General features: G+C 42.0%; 1 protein-coding gene across 3 annotated transcripts in view; it reads left to right on the top strand.

Annotated features, from left to right (window-relative positions):
* The window catches only part of LOC119891272 (probable E3 ubiquitin-protein ligase HECTD4), a 41889-nt gene extending 20336 nt beyond the window's left edge, over positions 1-21553 (top strand). For all 3 annotated transcript variants that reach the window (XM_038702736.1, XM_038702738.1, XM_038702735.1), the window contains exons 40-76: positions 859-994; positions 1134-1316; positions 1458-1622; positions 1737-1906; positions 2079-2194; positions 2286-2389; positions 2754-2915; positions 5039-5187; positions 5333-5412; positions 5666-5829; positions 6217-6454; positions 6632-6768; positions 6880-7006; positions 7507-7644; positions 7790-7926; positions 9891-10051; positions 10140-10321; positions 10421-10626; positions 10729-10859; positions 10973-11178; positions 11292-11471; positions 11894-13290; positions 13383-13590; positions 13687-13910; positions 14118-14263; positions 14343-14446; positions 14791-14914; positions 15884-16074; positions 16304-16450; positions 16658-16777; positions 16873-17028; positions 17135-17238; positions 17515-17736; positions 17821-17987; positions 18133-18328; positions 18617-18839; positions 19244-21553. In XM_038702736.1, coding sequence (XP_038558664.1) covers positions 859-994; positions 1134-1316; positions 1458-1622; positions 1737-1906; positions 2079-2194; positions 2286-2389; positions 2754-2915; positions 5039-5187; positions 5333-5412; positions 5666-5829; positions 6217-6454; positions 6632-6768; positions 6880-7006; positions 7507-7644; positions 7790-7926; positions 9891-10051; positions 10140-10321; positions 10421-10626; positions 10729-10859; positions 10973-11178; positions 11292-11471; positions 11894-13290; positions 13383-13590; positions 13687-13910; positions 14118-14263; positions 14343-14446; positions 14791-14914; positions 15884-16074; positions 16304-16450; positions 16658-16777; positions 16873-17028; positions 17135-17238; positions 17515-17736; positions 17821-17987; positions 18133-18328; positions 18617-18839; positions 19244-19380 — 7138 coding nt within the window. In that variant the 3' untranslated portion in view covers positions 19381-21553. The remainder of the gene's footprint in view (positions 1-858; positions 995-1133; positions 1317-1457; positions 1623-1736; positions 1907-2078; positions 2195-2285; positions 2390-2753; positions 2916-5038; positions 5188-5332; positions 5413-5665; positions 5830-6216; positions 6455-6631; positions 6769-6879; positions 7007-7506; positions 7645-7789; positions 7927-9890; positions 10052-10139; positions 10322-10420; positions 10627-10728; positions 10860-10972; positions 11179-11291; positions 11472-11893; positions 13291-13382; positions 13591-13686; positions 13911-14117; positions 14264-14342; positions 14447-14790; positions 14915-15883; positions 16075-16303; positions 16451-16657; positions 16778-16872; positions 17029-17134; positions 17239-17514; positions 17737-17820; positions 17988-18132; positions 18329-18616; positions 18840-19243) is intronic.
* Positions 21554-22941: the final 1388 nt, after the last annotated feature.

Genomic DNA, 22941 nt, shown 5'->3' with positions numbered 1-22941 from the left:
TTAGTATATTACCAACAGTAACCTTGGAAACGGTGGTCCCAGCTCTTTTCAGGTCATTGACCAGCTCCTCCCGTGTAGTTCTGGGCTGATTTCTCACCATTCTTAGGATCATTGAGACCCCACGAGGTGAGATCTTGCATGGAGCCCCAGTCCGAGGGAGATTGACAGTCATGTTTAGCTTCTTCCATTTTCTAATGATTGCTCCAACAGTGGACCTTTTTTCACCAAGCTGCTTGGCAATTTCCCCGTAGCCCTTTCCAGCCTTGTGGAGGTGTACAATTTTGTCTCTAGTGTCTTTGGACAGCTCTTTGGTCTTGGCCATGTTAGTAGTTGGATTCTTACTGATTGTATGGGGTGGACAGGTGTCTTTATGCCGCTAACGACCTCAAACAGGTGCATCTAATTTAGGATAATAAATGGAGTGGAGGTGGACATTTTGAAGGCAAACTAACAGGTCTTTGAGAGTCAGAATTCTAGCTGATAGACAGGTGTTCAAATACTTATTTGCAGCTGTATCGTACAAATAAATAGTTAAAAAATCATACATTGTGATTTCTGGATATTTAATTTTTTTAGATTATGTCTCTCAGTGGACATGCACCTACGATGACAATTTCAGACCCCTCCATGATTTCTAAGTGGGAGAACTTGCAAAATAGCAGGGTGTTCAAATACTTATTTTCCTCACTGTATATTCTGACACTCCCACATTCCTATATAAATAATTTCTTCAGCTTTCGGTTATAGGCATCAGTAAATGAGTATTGGTCACACTGTATGTTGATGTGCGTGTGTGTTTGTCTGGTCAAACTGTATATGTGACAGACTTGTTCTGACTTCTGAATTTGCCTTGAACAGGTCGGACCCTGTCAGGCCTTTTATCAGCGGCCATGTTGCCAACAGTATGGCTGCTGAGGTTATTGCTCTGCTGCATAGCCTGCTCACTGCCCCCGAGTCCAACACCGCTCAGATCTGGACCAGCACTGCTGAAAAAGTAAAGGACTTGTTATGTGTCTGACTTTATTGCTATGTTTGTGCTAATTAATTGCATTCTGACTATTGCTTGAAAATAATTAACAATGAGATGATGTTTCTTTTAAACCAAATTCTTTCTCCTTTGGGTTTTGTGGTAGGTTCTCTCCCGGGCCCTGATGTTTATCCCTCAGCTGGGGAAGTATGCTGAGAGTATTCTGGAGAATGGGAGCAGCAGTGGCAGAAAACTAGCTAAGCTGCAGGCCATTGGCAGACAGGCAGTTGCTGCACTTTGCGCCCTTGGGGGCTTCAAAGAAACAATCAAGATTGGCTCTGAGGTTCAGGTTAGTTACCAGAGACGAATCAGTGAAAATGCTATACTTTATATACTGCTATTTGCATCCTAGATAAAGCATCTCTTTTTCCCTCAAAAGCTTAAAAATATTAAATGTTGGCACATTTCTTGTGATTCCTCCACTCTACAGGTGGTAGGTAAAGGAGTTCTGGGCAGTGTGGGCATAGTTATGTCCATCAATGAGCAGGAGGGCATAGCTACAGTCAAGTTCCCTTCTTGCGAGTATAGGAGAGCTTGCAAAGCCTCAGACATCCTGACAGTGCCTATATCACGTCTCTGCACACCAAGATCTGAGGTAAGTTTCAGCATAAAACACAACACCCTGTCCTTATTTTTATGGAAAATAATGGAAATTATGAGCTCTGGTTTTATTTGTGTCTTCCTTTCACACTCTATCCAACTCCAACAGGCTCTCCCCCTCTATAAGCTGTCAATAACAGAAAAGGTGGTACAAGCAGTGCAGTCCATGCTTCTGCCACAGGAAGGCAGTCTCTCCATTCACACTTCTCTACCAGCTACAGGAGATGGCTCCAGCCCGGTAATGGCTGCAGTGCGCTTGCTGGCTGAAATCAGAACCAGGTTAGTTAACATTCATGTAAGTTAATGCTTCTTTAATCTGTATTTAATATGTGGACACCTTTTAAACCCTTTGAAACTCTTGATTATGTGATGTAATTAAAAAAATGTAATGGAGGTTTGACAGCAAGATCATAGACTGGATTATTATCACAAGGTTCTTAATGGTTTTCAGGGCATGCCTGGTGATGGCACAGCTCCTGGAGGATAGCTCCTTCTGTGAGGAATTCATCCAGCAGTGTCCTGCTGCTGTTGAGGTTCTCAACCTGGTTGCACAGGAATGCAGCCCCGGTAAGCATACATGCTGGCATGTCAAAACCTTCTATTTCCAGTATAATGTATTGTCCATCATCCATCATTCACTGTTGGCCTTCTTGTGCAGGGGAGCGCCTCGGCATGGTTGAAGCTCAATGTGAAAGAGTGCGAATGCTGTACCGGGACTGCGCTCGGCCTCCTCCTCCACCACTGCAGACTGACAGACGTCAGGTGGGAGTTACCAAATTTAATTACTTTTGCAGTAACACAAGAAAGATCCCCTGTTGTGTAACATACATGTGGACTGGATACACATTTGTCATGGAAGAAGGTGGAAAACAGAAAAAGAAATTACTGAGTTTTTCCCTCATCAAAGAAAGCCTGACTTCAGTCTTAAAAAAAGTGTTGATGGAAAACCTCTTAAGTCAGTTAAACATATTTTAATTGACTGACAGCTGAAGGCAAGATCCTTATACTATCAAATTCATATATTGCTGCAAGCCTCAATTCATAATGCACTCAAAAATCTTCAAAGAGATTTTGATAAATTAAGTTTGTTAGCACTCATCTCCTTATTTCTTTGACGTCTTTTCAGCCTAAGGAGATCACTTGGTCTCCATCCAGAGTGTTCCCTCCAGTCCGTGCCTGCATGTTCTCATCTCGTCTGACCTCTGTTACCTTCTTGGCTGATCCAAGTGCTGGTGGAGGGCTGCCCAGAGGCACCTTCATCTATGCTACCTGTCCTGTACCAATTCAGGTGGGCACATCACAGTGGAATACATGTTTTGCCATCTCAGTTTGTTTGAACATGTAGAAGTGAGAATAAAAACCATGTGCCAGAGATGGGACTCGAGTTTGAGACTCAGATTCGAGCCCGACTTAAGTCGGACAAACAGTGACTTCAGACTCGACTTGAGGTGCGGGACTCACGAACAATGTTTAGTTTTAGGAAAACTTACCCCCCGGAAGAAATAGTCACACTTCACAAAACAAATAAACTTAGTGTTTCCCCTAGGATGGAATTGTAGGAGCGGAGGTGAAGCACAATTTTTGTCTGAATATAAAACCCCAACACAACATGTCTCAGCAACATTGCTCTTGTGTCCATGAGAATGCGATGCACCTTAGAGTAGTTTAAAGTTGCAGTGTGAGCTTTAGATGAATGTTTTGGTGTTGGTCGGGGGGTGTGGGGGTGCTCCCCCAAGAAAATTTTATGTTTTCCAATGAAATGAAAATATGTAATTTCACATCATATTGGGCTGTTATTTTCACCATATAGCTGAACAAATAGTTGGAAAAGCTAGAGCAGATAATAACGAAACGACACCCAAAGATTAGTCTACTGTAGGAACTACAACCTTTAGATCTGGAGAAAGTAATTTGGTTGGTTCTGTTGCTCCACAGTGATTTTACAGTGATGGCACAGCATGTTTTGGGCAGTATACAGAATATATATATATATATATATATATATATATATATATATATATATATATATATATATATATATATATATATATATATATATATATATATATATGACATTATTAACAGTATGAACAGCTCTGAAATAGAGAATGATGAATAAATAATAAGTGATAACCAGTAAACAGGTGGCTGATTAGAGACAGATTTACTGGGTTATTGCACAGGAATTGTTCCTGACTGTGGGTCAGAAATCAGTTGTTCATCATAGTGATGGCTTGTGGGAAGAAATGGTTCCTGACTCTGTTGGGTCTGTTGGTAAACATGTTTAGCTCAGCATTTGCCAACTAATGTTAGCTTGCTTCTTGCATTAGCTACGACCTACCGGAGGTTAGGTCCGACTGGCGTTCGTTATGAAAAGAAGAATGAGCGTTTGCTTAAAACCTGTGGTGGTCGATTAACGTAATAATTTACGTTCCGCTATATCTATTATTTTGAAAAGAGAATAAACAGAGAAGTACACTTAATCTACTCTCTCTAGCTAGTCTGTACTCGGGTCCATAGCAATCTTTGGGTCCACTGAAACCCGCGGACACTACAGACATGACTACCAGGACATGTCTGTCCGCAGGCCCCTTTGATCCAGTTATACTCTGGATCCACCTGCGTGTTTACAGGTGGACAGAGGTTCCTGCAAATAACTCAGGCGCGAGATTGAAGACCACTTCCTTCACTCTGTTCAATCTCACTCTCATTATCTTTTCACTCAATTACCTACTCATTTCTCACCGTGTAAATATTTAATTAAAAGCAATGGTAAAAATAAAAGTCTTAATTTAAAAGAACTGACAGTTTCAGCAGACCTGCAGTTATCTGGGAGTTTGTTCCAGATAAACGGAGCAGAATAACTGAACGCTGCTTCTCCTTGTTTAGTTTTGAATTCATTGCATTGCACATTACATGGTTGTGCTCTGTGAAAAACAGGTTAGAGTTTATTGTTGATCGTGTATAGTTACAGTTTTATTTAGTTATAACATCACACTGGTTTGAGAGTCTTACAGTAGTTTATAAGCTCTCATCAGTTGTAGACGCATTGTACATCAGTGTACGTGGTTGTGGAAAAACAGGTTACAGGGTTATTGTTGATCATGTAACGTTACAGTTTTATTTAGTTAACTTTACACTTACAGTAGTTAATAAGCTGTCATTAATTGTATTGCCCATTACATGGTTGTGCCCTGTAAGTGGAAAAACAGGTTACAGTTACAGAATTCCTTATAGCTATGCAGTTTTATAAGCAACCTGGATTGATTGAGGTGATACAACATTCATTATAACCACGAGAGACTTGAGACTTGACTTGGACTCTAGCTCTAAGACTTGTGAGCATCTCTGCCATGTGCTGAGACTGCAGTCTGTCCACCGTCTTACATTCACTTGTATTTGTTCCTGCAGGCCCCGTCCTTTTACTGGGAGATAGAAATTGTCTCCTATGGAGACTCTGAGGAGGACAGTGGCCCAATTGTGTCCTTTGGTTTTGCCACGGAGGCAGAGAAGAGAGACGGCGCATGGACAAACCCTGTCGGCACATGTCTGTTTCATAAGTATGTTCATTTCCATATAAACTCTTGAGAGACTCCATACTTTTCCCACTGCTCTGTCTCTGACGTGAGTGCTGACTGCTATCCTTCTCTTTTGTGTTCCATCTCTGTGTGTCTGTCTCCTGTCTGTCTGTCTCTGTTATGTCAGTAATGGTAGGGCAGTACATTATAATGGCTCCAGTCTGCTGCAGTGGAAGAGTGTCAGACTGGATGTGGCTCTACTTCCTGGTGAGACAGTAGACAACATATGTTTTTCTTCAAATACAATCTACTGTTTCTTTTGTTTGATTTAGTCAACTTAGAAATCCATACAGCAATGTGTGTTATGGATTTGAACTGAAACTCCTTAAAAGCATTGTATCTTATCTGGCTACTTAAAAAAAAGAAGATATTTTGCAAGCATAACTTTCTCCCTTAATTCAGGTTGGATCTAGTCTTAACATTGAATCATAGCTGAGTGTGACCGTTTGTATAAACACAGGCGACGTGGCAGGAATAGGCTGGGAGCGTTCTGAGGGCACTCCTCCACCTCCTGGTCAGGCCCCTAAAGGCAGGGTCTACTTTACGTATTGCGGCCAGCGGCTCAGCCCCATCCTTGAGGATGTAGCAGGTGGAATGTGGCCCCTGGTACACATTCAAAAAAAGGTTGGTTTCTGTTGACATTGCTTTATATTTAAATTGTTTTTAATATTAAAGTTTTTCAGCGACACAATTTTCCCTCAGAATTAATGTAGTTAATCTTCTGTTTTTGTGCAATATTATCTGTCAATAATGAAATTATGCTGCTATTTATTCACCGTACTGTTGTTCATTGCAATTCTTTAATAATATAAATATTGTACATATCCTTACCCTTTTATATTTTTCTTTATATTTGTATCCTATTTCTTTATCTACCTTCTTTCTATTATTATTTCCATTCCTTAGGCCTTGATGTGCAATGTGTGCAACTGTAAAAAAAGAATTTCCCCTTGGGGATTAATAAAGTATTTCTGATTCTGATTCTTTTATTTTCTTTCCCTTTTTTGGTAGAACTCAAAGATCCGTGCCAACTTTGGGAACCGGCCATTTGCATACGCGGAAGGCCAAGCACACAGAAATGCGGCTGACTTGTGTGTAGACCTTGCAGAGGAAATAAGTGCAAATTTTGAAGCACTGCCCTTTGCAATGGCCTCAGACAGTGATAACGATGCAGGCGCAAGTGTTACCTCTGACTCTGGCTCCCATGGACCCCCTTGTCGGATTGCAGCTGTAGCAGCCGCTCAGCAACGTATGTTTATCACCTTCGTTTCAGCTTGTTCCTCATCAAACATGCATGCTTTTCCTCAACCTCTTTGATTTTGCATAAATATAGGGCATGCACTACATTCATACAATGATTGTGTATAATTTTGTCTCCCAGTTGGTAATATGTATTTTCCTTTTTTGTCATTTCCTGTTGTCACAGAGTACAACAGTGACCTGTCGTGCCATTACAAAGTTGAGCTGAGCTACGAGAACCTGGTCACCTCTGGGCCTGACCCACATCCTCCTCCTATCGCAGATGATGAAAGTGATGATGAGGATGATGATGATGTCCCAAGAGTGAGTGGGGCGTTTACTTCTCCACAATCCTCATCTTCATCTTCTAATAAAGACTTAAAATATTTTTAAGTTTGCTCTTCATTGTTTATTTGGATTTGTGTTTAACTTTAGGAGGACCACTATGCCTTGCTGGTAAAGGCCTGGGAGACCAAAGTGTTCCCTACCATTCGTAGGCGGTTTCGTAACGAGGCTGAAAGGAAATCTGGCTTGGACCAAATCAAAGGAGCCCTGCAGCTAGGTAAAGAATAAAAGAATATGATTAAAACATGACCTAAACTACTAGTTCAATACATAGCAAATTACCATAACATAAAACAATATGTGATCAAATCAAGGAGTAAATGGGCAATAGTGGTCAGTAAAAAGTTGCTTGGTTTACAGTACAGGGGCCAAGGACAAGCATAAGACATTACATCACTTAATGTCCAGCTGAACAAAGCTTTACAATTTGTAAACATGGGAAGAAGCTCAAACATTTGGTCTATCTACCACACGCATGTTTGCTTTACTTTTAGAATCACTCTTCTACTGTTAAAATGCTTTCAACACTATCGCTATTAATTCTTCTGCTTTCATGCAACACACAAGCAGGGCACTGTCGTAAATATAATTAGAAGTTACTTAAGTCACTTTGTTCTAATTTTGTTTTAATGCTACAGTTAAATTAAATGAGTTTCTTAATTATTGGTTAAACATGGACTACTTGTACTACTGACACATTTTATCTCCACGGTCCAGGCATGGTTGACATTGCGAGACAGACAGTGGAGTTCCTGTATGAAGAGAATGGCGGCATTCCTCGTGACCTTTACCTCCCTACCATTGAGGACATCAAGGATGAGGCCAACAAGTTCACTATTGACAAAGTTCGCAAAGGTACCTTTCACCTACATCATTATACTTTAAGTTAAATTAAGCAAACTTCAGTACATTGTAAGTAAGCTCTGTATTAAAACTGTTGATTTTGACACATTGTACTGCTGCAAATAAAACAATATGATAATTTGCATACTCAACACAGGCTTGACTGTGGTCATCCGCTGTCCGGACAGCAACAATACCAACAGCACTACAGGAGGGACAGCCCTGCCGAAGTTTGCTATCCGGGGCATGTTAAAGACTTTTGGTTTGCATGGGGTAGTGCTGGATGTGGACTCCGTAAGTACAAAACGTGATGCTTCATTGTTTTGAGCCGTTATTTGGATATTACTAAACACCTTTACATAAACATTAACAATACACCAGTTTCTTTCCCACAAGCAAACATCTTCCAGCAGCCTGGTCACATATTAATTCAAATAATATTCCAAAAAAGAAAATATTTAAGAAGAAAATAGATCAATGAATGGATCACCATAAACATCATAATAATCATCATCATCACCCAGTGATTACTAATAAAAGGTTCTTTTCCTGAATTCCTATGCACTCCATAACTAAGACCTTTTTCAAACAGCTATTTCAGTCGTTGTTAATTAGGGCTGCACGATTCATCTAATCGCAGAGTGTGTGTGCGCTGCAGTCTGCTCATTATCTCCGCCCACTCCTGGCTCTCACATGTGCCCCTAAAACAGAAAAGCCTATGTGTAATGAGAAAAATGTTTTATGAGCAGTGTGCCAGTAACTTTTAAGACAACAACCTACCGTAAACCCCCCGCTCCCTCCCACCTCGCTGCCGCCGCTAATCATTCAAAGCATAGTCGGACTCGTCACCGGAGCGATGAGAGAAATGCTGGTGCACCAGTCACTGTGTGACAGAGACAGAGATCAACTGCAGCTGAAGCAGTAGGCTAAGACAGAAGAAAACCAGGAGAAGATAAGGAAGGTTTGGATTTGGCTCGCTGCCATTTAACGTTCGCTGTGTCGGTGCCTTTTGTTGTTCAACATGTTCAGCTTTTCACACAGCCGACATGCTTTTCAGTCACTTTTCGTCAACCAATCAATCACAGCCTGGATGAAGTGGGACCAATGTAGAGCATTTTGCTTGCACAAGGATTTAATGAATAAAAACAACCCACAGAAATGAACTAGTGATAAAGAAAAGTATACTATTAGACTATATAAAATTCTAATGAATGTAGTATTTAATATATTATTGTTATACTAACAATAAACTATTAACTAAACAGTATGCTCTTTATTTAATACACTCATGTACAGTGTGGAGAGAGAATCTGCAGTGGACATTGAGCTGGTGTCAGGATGACAGTGTGCCCATATTTGCTGCTTCTAGCCTCCTCCTCTGTAGAGCAACTTGCTCCCCTTGTTCTGTTTTACATCTGTTTTACTTGTTATTGTTATAAACATTGTTTAACTTTATTCAAGTTGAGAAATGCACATTTCAAAATGTCGACTCATAGTAGCCTACCATTTGTTTTATTATAATCGCATCGCATTCGCAAATCTCAATATTGTCCACAATAATCTCAGTATGACTTTTTCTTCAAATTGTGCAGCCCTATTGTGAATCATTCATATCAATCATCTCAGTCATATCTTTTATATCATTAAACAAAAGATGGCAAATTAGACTTTCTTCTCCAAAAGTTGATTTCTTTCCCCTTTTTTAATAAGAAGAGCCAGCTCTTATTTGAGCACAAATAGTTTAATTTAAAAAGTACACAACTTGGGATTGGTCAAAATCTCCTTGGCCCAGTCATATTTACACTTTTACACCTTCTCCCTTACAGACCCAATCAATTTTCTGCAACTCTTCTTCAAATTACAACACCTATTATACATATCTTTTAACCAAGGCTTATTTTTTTGTATATGCCATTTAAATATTTGTTTGGCTTGCCTGTTTCCAACAATATCTATTAACTTATTCTGTAGGCATAGAATTGTAGCACACTTGTTGAAGCCCAGGAAATGCCTAATGGTATGTTTATGAACAGCTTCGTTCATTGAGTACCTCCCTGGCCCCAAACCCCAGCAGTCTAATTAAGGACTAGACAAACACCAGCTTGAAAAATTGTGTAAAGAAACCAATATCTCTAATTGATTTAATTTAGCCAATAACTCCTGTCTATGGACTCTGAGAGTTCTCATGTGCCATACAAAAAATCCATATGCTCATCAACATAAAAGCCGAAATAATTTGTTGACTTCAACTTGTCCAGGTGAATGAGCTGGTACAGGTGGAAACCTACCTGCGCAGTGAGGGGGTGCTGGTGAGGTATTGGTACCCTATTGAGATGCTGGAGCGCCCGCCTGCCGGATCTCGACGCACTGCGGCTAATGGCTTAGTCTCACTAGACAGTAGCAACATTCAGATTCATAGGTAATGTATGAACCTAATGGGGATGAGCGTAATATAAATGCATCCTGTATCAGTGTTCAAAATTCAATCTTTTGCTGTTTAACTGTAGGGAACTGCTTCGCTGTGAGAGTGCGCTGGCTCGGTTATACTGCCGTATGGCCTTGCTCAACATCTTTGCCCCCAAGAACCCCCACACCTTCACTCGTCTCTTCCACATACCTGCTATCCGTGACATCACTTTAGAACACCTGCAGCTGCTGTCTAATCAGCTGCTGGCTCCACCCCTCCCTGGTGAGGATTAATCTTTCTTGTGAATAACTGGATCTCTGTGTGATGTTTATAACCTTTTGTAGTTCTGTGCTGATTGCTCTGATGTTGTTCTTCCTGCAGATGGCACTATTAGTTCTAGTTCTATCCTACTGGCCCAGTCGGTGCTTCACAACCTCCAGGGCCAAAGCTGCTCTCCCTCAGACCTTTTCTACCAGGGCAATGTTCAGCCCATCCGGGAGTGGCTGACAGTTGCCATCACCCGTGCCTTGCATCAAGGAGAGGAAAGCCTGCTGGAGCTCACAAAGCAGATCTGCTGCTTCCTACAGGTCAGTACAATCAGTGCTTGATTTAATAAACTTGTCTGCATACCTAGTATGAGTCAGTGTAAAACTGCTGATCTTCTCTTGTAATTCTGTTCACTTTGTCAGAATGCACCAGATCAGTTTACATCTGAAGAGTTTCCAGTGACTGAGTCAAAGGTTAGCATGGATGTCAGCTTTCCAGGCGCTGCATTTGTGATCGCGTCCTGCAAGGAGAGCCAGCTAGGCTGCCGCAAAGAGTGAGTTCCTTAGAAGAATTCAACTTCAGCAAGTCATGATGATCTCAGATTTTCTAACCGTCCATTTCCTGCAAAAATATTTAAATTCTCTCCTGTCTCTTCCACTCCATTAGCTCCAGCCTTTATAAGGCTCCTTGGGCTCGAGTCATGGTGTATGGCCTGGGTCACAAAGTGCGTAGAAATGGCCAGCTAAATCTGATGGAGGCTGTGTGCTATCCTCTGGATGCCTCACCTACCAACACAGGCCTTACCCCTCCTCCCACAACCAACCAATACCCATCTGTTATCATACCGACTGATAAGGTTCACATCAAACTGGGTGAGTATCTGACTCCCAAAAGGAAATTCATACAGGCTGCTTCCCCTTTTTGTAAAAACAGTAATCTGGCACAGGATAAAATTTAATGAAATATCCAAATGTCTTGATTGTAGGAGTGTCGCCCCCTCCTGGTGCTGTACTGGTGCTGCACTCCTTGCCACTTGAGTTTCCTCTGGCCATGGCATTTGCTGAACAGCTGTTGACGTGGAAGCTGGGAGAAAGCGGTGAGCGATCAGAGGATGAGCTGGACACAGTGCCCTCATCTGTGCTGCTGCAGGTGGTAGAACTACTAGGTAGGTTGAACCACCAATTAATAAGCCAAATTCATTAACCTGTATTTGCTGTACATGTTAGTGTAATGCAACCCTAATAAATTCCTTCTCCACAATCACCCAACAGGCACATAAGTGGATTTTATCGGTTTTATTTTAAATTATTTGCTTGAATTTAATGTTTAGTTTGTGTATTAAAAATATTTTAAAAACATAGAGATAGATTACCTCTCTGCATGTGGGATTTCAAATATTTATCAAAACTGCACTCCTCAGAAAGAACAAGGACACAGGAGTTTGTGGGCTAGTTAAACCTGCATATTCATTATTCTTTACTACTAGCTCCAGAAATCATAGAAGAACTTTGAAAGCCAAACATAAATAAAGATTTCCTGATATCCCATTTTTCACTGTTTTCTATGTCATTGTTCATATTGTTTTAGGTGGTCTGCTTTGGACCACTGATCTGGCTCCCTCCATCAAAGAACTCATATTTCACTTGCTGGCTGAGCTTTTGCGCAAGATCCACCACTTGGAGCAGCGCAGAAGCCCTGCTGGTCTCTCCAGCTCCATCGCTCTGCTGCTAAACCCCTGCCTTGCCGTGCTCATGGCCCTCCAGACAGAACTCCGGAAGCTCTACGACCGGGAGACTCAGGGATGGACTGCTGGAGGGGCTGGAGCAGGAGGGTCGTCTTCTGGAGGCGTCGCGTTGGCTCTGGGGGCAGAACAGAGCCGGTTCTCCACTTACTTCCACGCTCTGATGGAGGTGTGTCTGGCTGTGGCAGAGGTGACGCTTCCCCTCAATGTTGGCGGCTCTTCAGTGGGAGCCCTGTCCTCGACCAGCGCCCCTAACCTTAGTGACTCTTCTTCATCTTCGTCATCGTCCCCTGGACAGACACCACAGAGCCCCAGTCTGCTATCCAAACGTAAGAAGGTGAAGATGAAGCGTGAGAGAGCAGCGGCTGCAGTGGCAGCAGCAGTCTCTGGGAAGCGGGGAAGTGGAGGAGCACGGTTGTCAGAGAGTGACAGTGCACTGCTGAACATGGCGGGGAGTAAACCTGAGGACATGCTGTGGTTCCACCGCTGCCTCACTCTCCTAATGATCCTACGACATCTTGCCAACAAGGACCCGCAGGGCTTAAGCGTGACCAGCGATGCAGTGACGGATGCCTGCCAGGCCTTGGTGGGCCCCACTGCCCACAGTCGCCTGCTGGTGCTCTCAGGTATCCCCACGCACCTGGAGGAGGCCGTTGTTCGGAATGCTATCCGCAGGGCTTGCAACGCACATGGAGGGCTCTTCAAAGATGAAGTCTTCATCCCTTTGCAGGAAGAGGACCCCAAAAAGCCCAAAGCTGGAGCTGGGGTTTCTAGCCCTCAGGATGGCAAACTGTGCTCTGAACCTGAGCGCCACTTTCCCAACAATGGAGGTCCTGAGAGTCCTGACAGCTCTAGCAGTGTGACTCCAGCTATGAGCGTGAGTGCTTCGGCTTCTACCAGCCAGACTTCGATCTGCAGCTCGTCTCAGGGAGTCTCCCGCACTGCCAGTGAACTTTCTGTCGATCAGGAGCTGTTAGCTGTTCCTCCAGCTCCCGCTGCTGCAGCTTCAGCTGTTACATACCCCCAGCAGGGCCCCCAAGACCCCCAGACTGTGTCTAGTCAGGAGAGTCTAGATACCTCCCTGTGTAGTACAGGAAGCCTGGGGAGTCTCGGCAGCTTGGGGGAGCCTCTCGATAGTGCAGAAACACAGTCACTGTCAGATGGGGGCTCTATGCACACAGTCACCTCACTGGAGAGCAATGCAGTCTTGGCCAGGCCCATCAAGGGTTATGCTGTCATTGAGGTGGGTTGATTAAGAGCACCATAATAGATCTAAGCTGTTTGATTTCGTTTTGTTCTGAGGAAATACACTTGTATTTCTTTTGTTAATTTTAGGTCCGTTCTCGGGCCAAAGTGGAAAAAATCCGCGCCAGTCTTTTCAATAGCAGTGACCTGATTGGTTTGTCCAGTCTGGAAGGTGAAGAGGAGCTTATGGAGTTGACCAATGAGGAGATCCTTACAGCCTCCAGTGTTAACCAAAGCCTGTTTGACACACAGGGAAGCTCCGCGCTTGAAGACTACTTCCTGGACAAGTCAGTCAGAGGTTGGTGTTTGATTGATTAGATATTTTCTGCTTTTAGACAGTGCCATTAGTTCTGCCAGTATAAAAATCTCAAATGATCTCTCTCTATCTTTCAAGGTGACAAGCTTGTACCTGGAGCACGAGATGTCCTCACAGATATTTTTAAGAGCTGTGTGCACTCCGAGCAGATGCTCAGCCTCACACCAGCCAAACCAGTTAAAGTGTCTGACATTTACCTCAGCAAGGAGCAGATCAACTCTCAGACCCCTGGAAACCTACTGCATACTTTCTTCACCAATGTTAGACCTCCAAAGAAAGTACTTGAGGACCAGCTTACTCAGGTATATAAGACATTGGCAGGGAATGTTAAAAATGCTGTGATTTAATATCATTCACTGAATCATCCAATGATCCTGTTTTGCAGTAAATTTTCATGTGTTGCATGTTGAAAGTCCTGCTCTTCCATCTGAGGTCAACAACCACAAATAAATAGTTAATGTATATTCAGTATAAAGTATTAACACATCAAAATAATTTGGTTCTTTCAGATTCTAAGAAAGTATGGCACTCCCAAGCCCAATAAGAACAAATACAGCAAAGCAGGAAAAGAACAGCACCAAGGCAAGGTAGTGAGCACCAAGAGGCCCATCACCAAACCTCCCACCAAGGAAAAGTCAGTGCTCAACAGTGTCAGGTGAGTCATTTCCCACACAACACTTTCACACTTTGACACAGTAATTGAATTAAATAAGCTGGTCTCTTGCCTCTGCCAGGACTGCACTGAGTGAGAAGAAGACTGTCCTGAAACCAAAGTCTCCTGAGAAATCCAGACCTGATGAGAAAGATGTGGAAAAATCTCCTGCTAAGAAAACTGAAGGTTGGCAGTAATACACACTTTGACCACACTGAACACGTTAGTTGATTGATGGTTCCAAGTTATAGACAGTGGAGTTAATATAGTAGTTGCAAAATGTTTCCAACAGTTACATTTTGTCTTAAGAATTATACTAACCTTTGTCTTTGTTTTATATAACTACAAATTAAATATATCTTGGTATGTTCTTACTGTCTATCAGACAAAATAGCAATCTGAAGTTCTGACATTTCACTCTGGTAACTAATTATGGGGCTCTTCTATGATGCTCTACTATCCTACAAGAGTAAATTTGAGTCCTGTTTTGAAACCAGGAGCTGACTCACATACCACTTTGTTTTCTTTAGTCCCAGAAGAGAAGTACCTGACACTGGAGGGCTTCCATAGATTTGCTGTTGACCGGGCCAAGCAGGACATCCGTAGTGTCTGGAGAGCAATTTTGGCTTGTGGTTATGACCTCCACTTTGAAAGGTGAGACTGGGGAAAGTCAACTGTAACTCAGATACTGTCACATAAACTAGCTGTCCGGGAACCCAACATGTTGTGTTCAATGTGACAATGTGTCCACTTGAAACCTTCAATTAAATTATTAGAATTATTCTAAAGCAATTATTTATCAAAATGTCCTAGCATAGAAAGCACTTAATTTTAACACTTCTCATCTGATTGCACTCTAGCATGACATGTTATGAGGATTTAAAACATATAGCAACCCAACAAATCTATTACTGAATTCAGGACAATTTCTCTGACTTTTTGATTCGTCAAACAGGTGTAGTAGCAGGTAGAATTTTTTTGTCTTAATCTATGATATTATGACCCATGTTTTTCCCAGTCCAATGCCTTTTAATGCTAAGCATCTGCTGACGCTGAATCAAATGTGATAGTTATGTACATTACATTTACATTTATTCATTTAGCTGACGCTTTTATCTAAAGCGTCTTACAATTGCTATATGTGTCAGAAGTCGCACGCCTCTGGAGCAACTAGGGGTTAAGTGTCTTGCTCAGGGACACATTGGTGGACGTGTCACAGTGGGAACTGAACCCGAGTCTCTCACACCAAAGGCATGTGTCTTATCCACTGCTCCATCGCCAGTTATGTATATTTTTATTAAATACACAATGTACAATGTACACTTTGCCCAGTGTTTAAAATGTATAAAGCCAATCATTTGATGTACATTAGCAGTTTGATGGCTATATAACTTATTTTAACACACATTCCAGACATATTAGATGGTCTACAATCTAGACCATCTATTATCTAAACATCTAGACTCTAGATGTTTAGGTAATACTCATAGGTGAGCACTGACCACAGAGTATTTCACTTTCAAATACCTGTTCATCTTTGATCACTGACTGTTAATCTTATTAATATAAGTGATTAAACAATATGGGAGGTCTCTCTATAACAGCAACTGTCTTCTGTACTAGGTGCACTTGTATAGACACCCGTCACGCCCAGAAGGCCTGTCGGAAGTGGAGCTTGGAAATGGACGTGGCATTAGTCCAGTACATCAACAGGCTCTGCCGTCACCTGGCTATCACACCAGCCAGACTACACCCCCATGAAGTCTACCTGGACCCCAGTGATATTGCTGATCCTCGTGTGGCCTCCCTGCTCAGTAAGTAAACCATTTGATTGTTTCCTTCTTTGTAGTAAACATGTTGGTGTTCTTGTTGTTCTCTTCCCCTTCTTCCAGTAATATTGTTCGAATGCAGTGCACATATTGTCACCTGTAATGTAACATGCGGTTGCTTACAAAACACTTAATTATTTATTTTGGCTACATACTGTAAGTCACACTAGTGTATTTAACCTTTGTGTGTGTGTGTGTTGTGGCATTTTTTTAGATGTGCCTGTAGAGAGCTTGCGCTTGCGCTTTGCTCTACTGCAGTCCCTCAACAACACCCTGGAGAGTTTCTTCCTGCCGCTTGTGGAGCTGAGACAGACGGAGACCTATCAGAACAGCATTGCAGCACTGTTATGTGAGGCCAAAGGTGAGCAGGATCTGAGTCAAGGGGACAAAGTCAACTATGTGGGTGTGACTGTATCAGTGTCTCTGCCTTGTTAAAACACAAACGGCCAGGTCTCTGTGTCTAAATAAAGGTTTAAAACATAATGTATGAACTGGACTGAAAAGTGAATCTGATCAGATCTTGTCCTTTTAGACTAATCACCCCTTCTTCCATCTCCACTGTGTACAGGTCTAATCTTCTACGACACTAAGGTCACTGTAATGAACAGAGTACTGAATGCCACAGTACAGCGGACAGCTGACCATGCTGCCCCAGAGATTACACTGGACCCTCTAGAGATTGTGGGAGGTAAGCAATCCTTTCAATTGTTTACATGTTTATTGTTTCCAGTTTCGTATTACTTGTACTGGATCTTTAAAAACATGCTCTCTGTCTCTCTTCAGGTGAGATCAGATCATCAGAGAACACGTATTTCTGCCAGGCAGCACGCCAGCTGTCTTGTGTGCCGTCGTCCCAGCTTTGTGTAAAACTGGCCAGCGGAGGAGACCCAACTTATGCCTTTAACATCCGCTTTACTGGAGAGGAAGTTCATGGCACAAGTTAGAATTTCCTTTTTTATTACTTTTTCTGTACTGCCTTGCTGTCTCTCACTTGTCAAGATTTGTTTTTTCAAACCTAACTACAGCTTTGAATCTGTCTCTCCAGGTGGCTCCTTCAGACATTTCCTATGGCAGGTGTGTAAGGAGTTACAGAGTTCTGCTCTTTCCCTGCTTCTCCCCTGCCCCAGTGCTGCAGCCAACCGTAACAAGGTAAGGTTGATCAGTGAAGAAAAGTTTTCAGTATGTCCTGTTCTTGACACTTTTGTTCTTACCAACACGGCGAATAATTCCTAGCCTGGATTGGCCCGTTTCTTCCTGAAATTTCAATGTGTCTTCACAGTTTTGAAGCATTACAAAAGTTATATGAAACATTACAGTGCGTTTTGTTGATAGCACAATTGCAAGAATATGGTCTTTCTAAGAATAATATCTGGTAAAACAAAGGTGGTGTGTTATGAATCATGGTTGATTTTCTGCTTTCCTCAGGGGAAGTACATCCTGACGCCCTGCCCCATCAGCTACGCAGAGGAACAGTTGTTGCACTTCTTTGGTCAGCTTCTGGGCATAGCCATCCGTGCAGATGTGCCACTTCCTTTGGACCTACTTGGCTCCTTTTGGAAAGGTCTGGTGGGCGAGTCCCTCGACCCAGAGCAGGACCTGCAGGAAGCTGATGTGCTCACATACAACTATGTCAAGAAGTTTGAAAATGTAAGGGTGTATACCTCTCGTCTATCCCTGCTCATACTATGGTGCTAGTGACCTTAACATGAACTCTGTTCTGTGACCCTGCAGGTGAGTGATGAGACAGAGCTGGAGGCTTTGTGTGCTGAGATCTCGTCCCAGCACCATTCGGGAGAAAGCCCTGACTCCCCCAGCCGGCCGTGCTGCACCTTCACCTACATCACTATGACAGGCGAGGAGGTGGAGCTTTGTCAGGGAGGTCGCAGCCTCACTGTCGGGTACAGGAAACTTGCTCAGATCATTGTTTTCCTGTCATTATAAGTTCTTTCATGCAGTTATCAGCAGCTCATTATAGTCTGATATCTTCATCTTGTGTATATGTCTATATATAAATATATTGTATGCTTGTTTGTGTGCATTAAGCTGGGAGAACAAGGATGTGTATGCGCGGGCGGTGCGGAGCCTCCGTCTTAGAGAGCTACAGAACGTGGAGTGTATGACGGCAGTGCGCGCAGGGCTCGGCTCAATCATTCCCCTGCAGCTGCTCACCATGCTCATCCCCCTCGAGATGGAGCTGCGCACCTGTGGCTTGCCTTACATCAACCTGGAGTTCCTTAAGGTATGCATATATATATTTGTGTGAAATTGTTTGTTGTATATACTACAAGGCAACATTTCTCCACATACCATGACATATTTATTAGTGATTGTCCCAGAACATGTTAGCAGTGTCAGCTGTAGCACCTTAACTGGCTAGTCAGTGTAGATTAGAATTTTTCCCATTGTTGATATATGAGAGAGAGATGAATTGGAGAGAGATGACCTGTAAGGGTTACATGAGAAACTATTATTTCTTTTTTCTAATAGCACGAATCAGATCTAATCAATCTGCTGTCTCCCTCTGTAGGCTCACACTATGTACCAGGTGGGTCTGATGGAGACTGACCAGCACATTGAGTTCTTCTGGACTGCCCTGGAGATGTTCACTCAAGAGGAGCTCTGCAAGTTCATCAAGTTTGCCTGCAACCAGGAGCGCATACCGTTCACCTGCCCCTGCAAGGACGGGGGGCCAGACACCGCCCACGTTCCCCCGTACCCTATGAAGATCGCCCCTCCTGATGGAGCGGCAGGTAATTGCTAACAAGGTTTTAACAGGGCCGTGATTTGACACAAAAGCTCCTATCTCTGTGTGATGTTCTTCTTAGTGCTTTTAGTGCAGAAAGTACTGATAGTGATGATCGAAGCAGCACAGACTTTGAACCCGCTATTTGCCTTAGTGTTTTGCTTTTGTAAATGAATAGGTCTGTATAATGGACATGTGAAGCAGTTACAATGTAGGAGGAACACTGTTAGAGTTCTGAACTTGATTTACTAGAGATAAGAATGGTTAACACTCACTTTTATCACCTTGACAAGCTTATTATTGCTAACACAACAACACATTGGCCTTCTGCCAGTTGTAACACTCATTATGTAAGACAAGTACCAGGTGATTTTGTTGTAATACGCCTTCCTGTTTTTCCCATCTCCTCAGGTCAGCCAGACTCTCGCTACATTCGCGTGGAGACCTGTATGTTCATGGTGAAACTGCCCCAGTACACATCTTTGGATGTGATGCTTGAGAAACTGCGATATGCCATCCACTACCGCGAGGACCCTCTCAGCGGCTAAGAAGACTTGACAACCCCACGTTCCCAAGTTTATATACCTGCCCCCTTCCCACTCCCATCTTACTTTTGACCCCTGCCTCCCTTTTCTCCCACAATCCTGGACGTTCCTCTGAGACAGACCACAGTCACAACGCTCTGCTGCTCCAACAAAACCACAAATCTAATTTATTTTTACTTTGAGTGGCTATTGATGCTTTGCATGTTTATCCCTGCTTTTTTTTAAATCGCAGTTTACACAAATACTACATTTCATGGTTATGCTTGACACGTATTTTTGTGAGGATTTCAGGGAAGATAATCTGAACTTGCACTGACACCGTTAACAGGTGTCTGTTGTGGTTGCACTGAGTTTGAGGATGGCATTGTAGTGAAACAACTGTGACACAGTTTTTTGTTCGCCCTTACTTTGACCAGAGGGTTTAGCAAAGCTCAGTCGATTTCTGTGAATTTAACAACTTAATGGGATGACTTTCAGATCAGCACTTTACAGTTACAAGTTCAATTCATGATCGCTGAAATCTTTCTGCAGAAACATTTTAGTATGAAAGTGTGGTCTAGTTCTTCTCTGAGTTGCTGAGCTTTGCATTGCTGTGAAGGCAACAAAGAAACTGTTACTCTCCTAATGCTTAACCTAGCTGCCTCCCTCTGTCTCCCCTCTGTGGGGGTGATGATCTGAAACATGCCTTTGCTGTAGGAGTGGTTCTCCAGAGGGTGATGCTGGTTGTGTGTGAAAAGAAAACGATGGCAAATGACTTTAATAGAATTTCCTGACATTCGAGACAGAGGTACGACTACTACCAGGAAAAGGGAAACGTGTAATGCTGCCTATTTTTGACAATGACAGCTATGAGCAGGCAGAAGATGTGAACACAAGTGCTGTACAGGATAATATGTAGTTTATGGCCTGTTTAAAAAAAATATGAACTGCTAATAGACAAGCTAACTTATGCCTATATAAACTGAATACATTTTATCGGAGTCTCTGAAGAGAGGGTATTTAAGTCATGTAAAAAGTACATATTAATCTATTAGTTTATAAAATTGCTCTTTTGATTTTTTGATATCTAAGTAACTGTGGCGGCATGGTAGGTCAGGTAGATTGGACAATAGGAGAGGCATGCTGGTTCTGACATACTGCATTTCAGGTTTGTAAAAACCTGTTGCTTTGTTAAAAAATTGGATGGAGAGGATGATCTCATGAGCTGCTCTCCCACATTGTGTGCTACTGCTACTGAATGTGCAACAGCCCTCCCTCACTCCCCAACATACACAATCTACACACACACACACACACACACACACACACACACACACACACACACACACACACACACACACACACACACACTGGGGGAGGGGCGGGGGTTATTTTAAGTTCTGCCTTTTCATAGTTTTCTTTAATGAAAGAAGAACAGGATTCTGCTGTTCTTTTTGTTTGTTCATTTTACCCATAACCAAATGTTTAGCTGTGTATAAAATTAAATAGGAAAAAAAAGATGTAAATAGAATGAAGTTATGTTTGATGGCAGTTTGTATTAATTGCTAATTCACTTCACCTTTATAATTTTTGTTTTATGGTTTGCACTACTCTTCCAAGAAAAGATTCTAAAATGAGCAAACTAGGTGATGTCTGTTGGATATCCAGTTTGTTGTGTTGTCATTTTTTTATGAATTTTGGAAATACCAGTAATCTTACCACCTTTGTCTTGTACTCAGATGGATTCAACGTCTTCTACTCATGGTGAAAGATGTTTTCTTGTGTGGGTAAAATCACCATTTTACTTAACTGAAAAACACAACAGAATCGATACTGGACGCATTTTGGATTGTTGAATTGCTTGCGAGTTTTAGTTTTGGTTCAATTCTTTTGAAGGGTGATATACCGCTGCTAACAGGGACACTCTCTCTCTCCTACTCCCTCCTCCTCCGGGGGAGTAGATAAGGTTATAAAAAGGACATATCCCTACAAAGAGGTGTTGCGAAAAAATGTGTGCTGTACATTTACTTGATATTTATTACAATTATTTATGGTTGCATTAACTTAACTTTTACTGTCTTACCTCTGCACATCAGAAACTTAACATATCTAAAATGGATTATACAGATGTAAAGAATCAGATGGCATTTGAGATTTCTGTGTCACAATAAAGAAATGTCTTCATGTACAAACACTGTTGAATTGTCCAGCTTTATGTCTTTTGCATATTGACTCAGCTACGACATTGATATTACTCAGTGTGGTTGGGAAAACACATCTCATTAATGAATGTTTTCTATTGCAACACTCCAGCCCCAATGATTTTTACGTGTCTGTAAACCGGACACCTTTACAAAGCAGCGAGTGCTGGGCCAGGCCAGTTCTAGCTAGATCTCTAGTCATGCCCCTTGTTGACTCACTGTCTATAACGTGACCTATTCCACAGGAACCATCAAAAACTACAGAAGCTATGTCTGAGAAATGTGTCATCAGCAAAAATCTGGAGTAACTGGTCAGATATTTCTGTGTTACACTGCAAACTCAGTTGAGTTATGTATTATGTATATTTATATACATAACACTTTTTATCAGTTGGCTTTTCCTCATATTTTGAAGTAAAATTCCTCCATTTTAATACCAAGCCTTCAAGCATACCGAAGAGGAATTCTAGGATTGTCTCCATTATGTTGACTGATTGGTTTTAAATGAACCCATGAGCTGTCCTCACATACAGGTGTCTCCCCTCTTTCTAACATAAGGACCCTCCACCCTTGTTTTAATGACCCCCAGACCAATGAACAGCTAGGAAAAGTGCCACATCCCTAACAGTCCAGCCAATTGAACTCTGGGAAGTTCAACGTATTTGAAAAGACGTGGAAGACGTTTGTTGTGGTCATGCGAGTGGCCCAGCTTCTTTATCAACCTCAAGGCCTACGAGGTTGTGTGAGGCCAATTCACCTGGCTAGAATACGCTGCTGTGTAATAAAATCTCACTCTAACACATGTAGAAACATGCTCTCTGTGTTGAATTCATGCACTGCTATTTTAAAAGTTGTAGGTTCAAATTTAAAACTTTATTATTTACTCATTGTAAAAGTAAAAGTTTACAGCTGCTCAAGGATGTAATTCCAAATGCGTCGTGTCAGCCAAAGCAATCACTGAGGAGAGGGGAACTTAATTAGAAAGTAAGCAGCTGAGACCAGGGCTATTAATGAATTGTTCTACAATTAATAGTTAAATGGTATGGGATAGATTATAATTAAGCTGTAGCCCAAATAATAACTTAACATTTGGCTGTTTAAATATCCCTTTATCTGCCTGTCTGATATTGGATTTTTGATACTGATCAATATTTGGGCTTTGGAAAAAATGTGACAACATACTGGCTGCTAGTCATATTTTAATAACACATAGTACACATAGTAGGCCTAAATCTACAGTATGTATTCAGCTTTTTTTTATTGTGACCAATCTATATTCAGAGCTGGACTATTAGTCAAACTATTAAGTGGGGAGTAACAGTATTTTTTATTAACTCAAACATTTTGTATGTATGTAGTGCAAATTCGTGTTCTTTAAAGGTTA

This window comes from Micropterus salmoides, unplaced genomic scaffold, assembly GCF_014851395.1.
Source record: "Micropterus salmoides isolate LMB-PRFRI ecotype aquatic unplaced genomic scaffold, ASM1485139v1 Ms_hic_scaffold_7, whole genome shotgun sequence".
Taxonomy (NCBI): Eukaryota; Metazoa; Chordata; class Actinopteri; order Centrarchiformes; family Centrarchidae; genus Micropterus; species Micropterus salmoides.
This window is presented reverse-complemented; position numbering and strand designations above follow the sequence as displayed.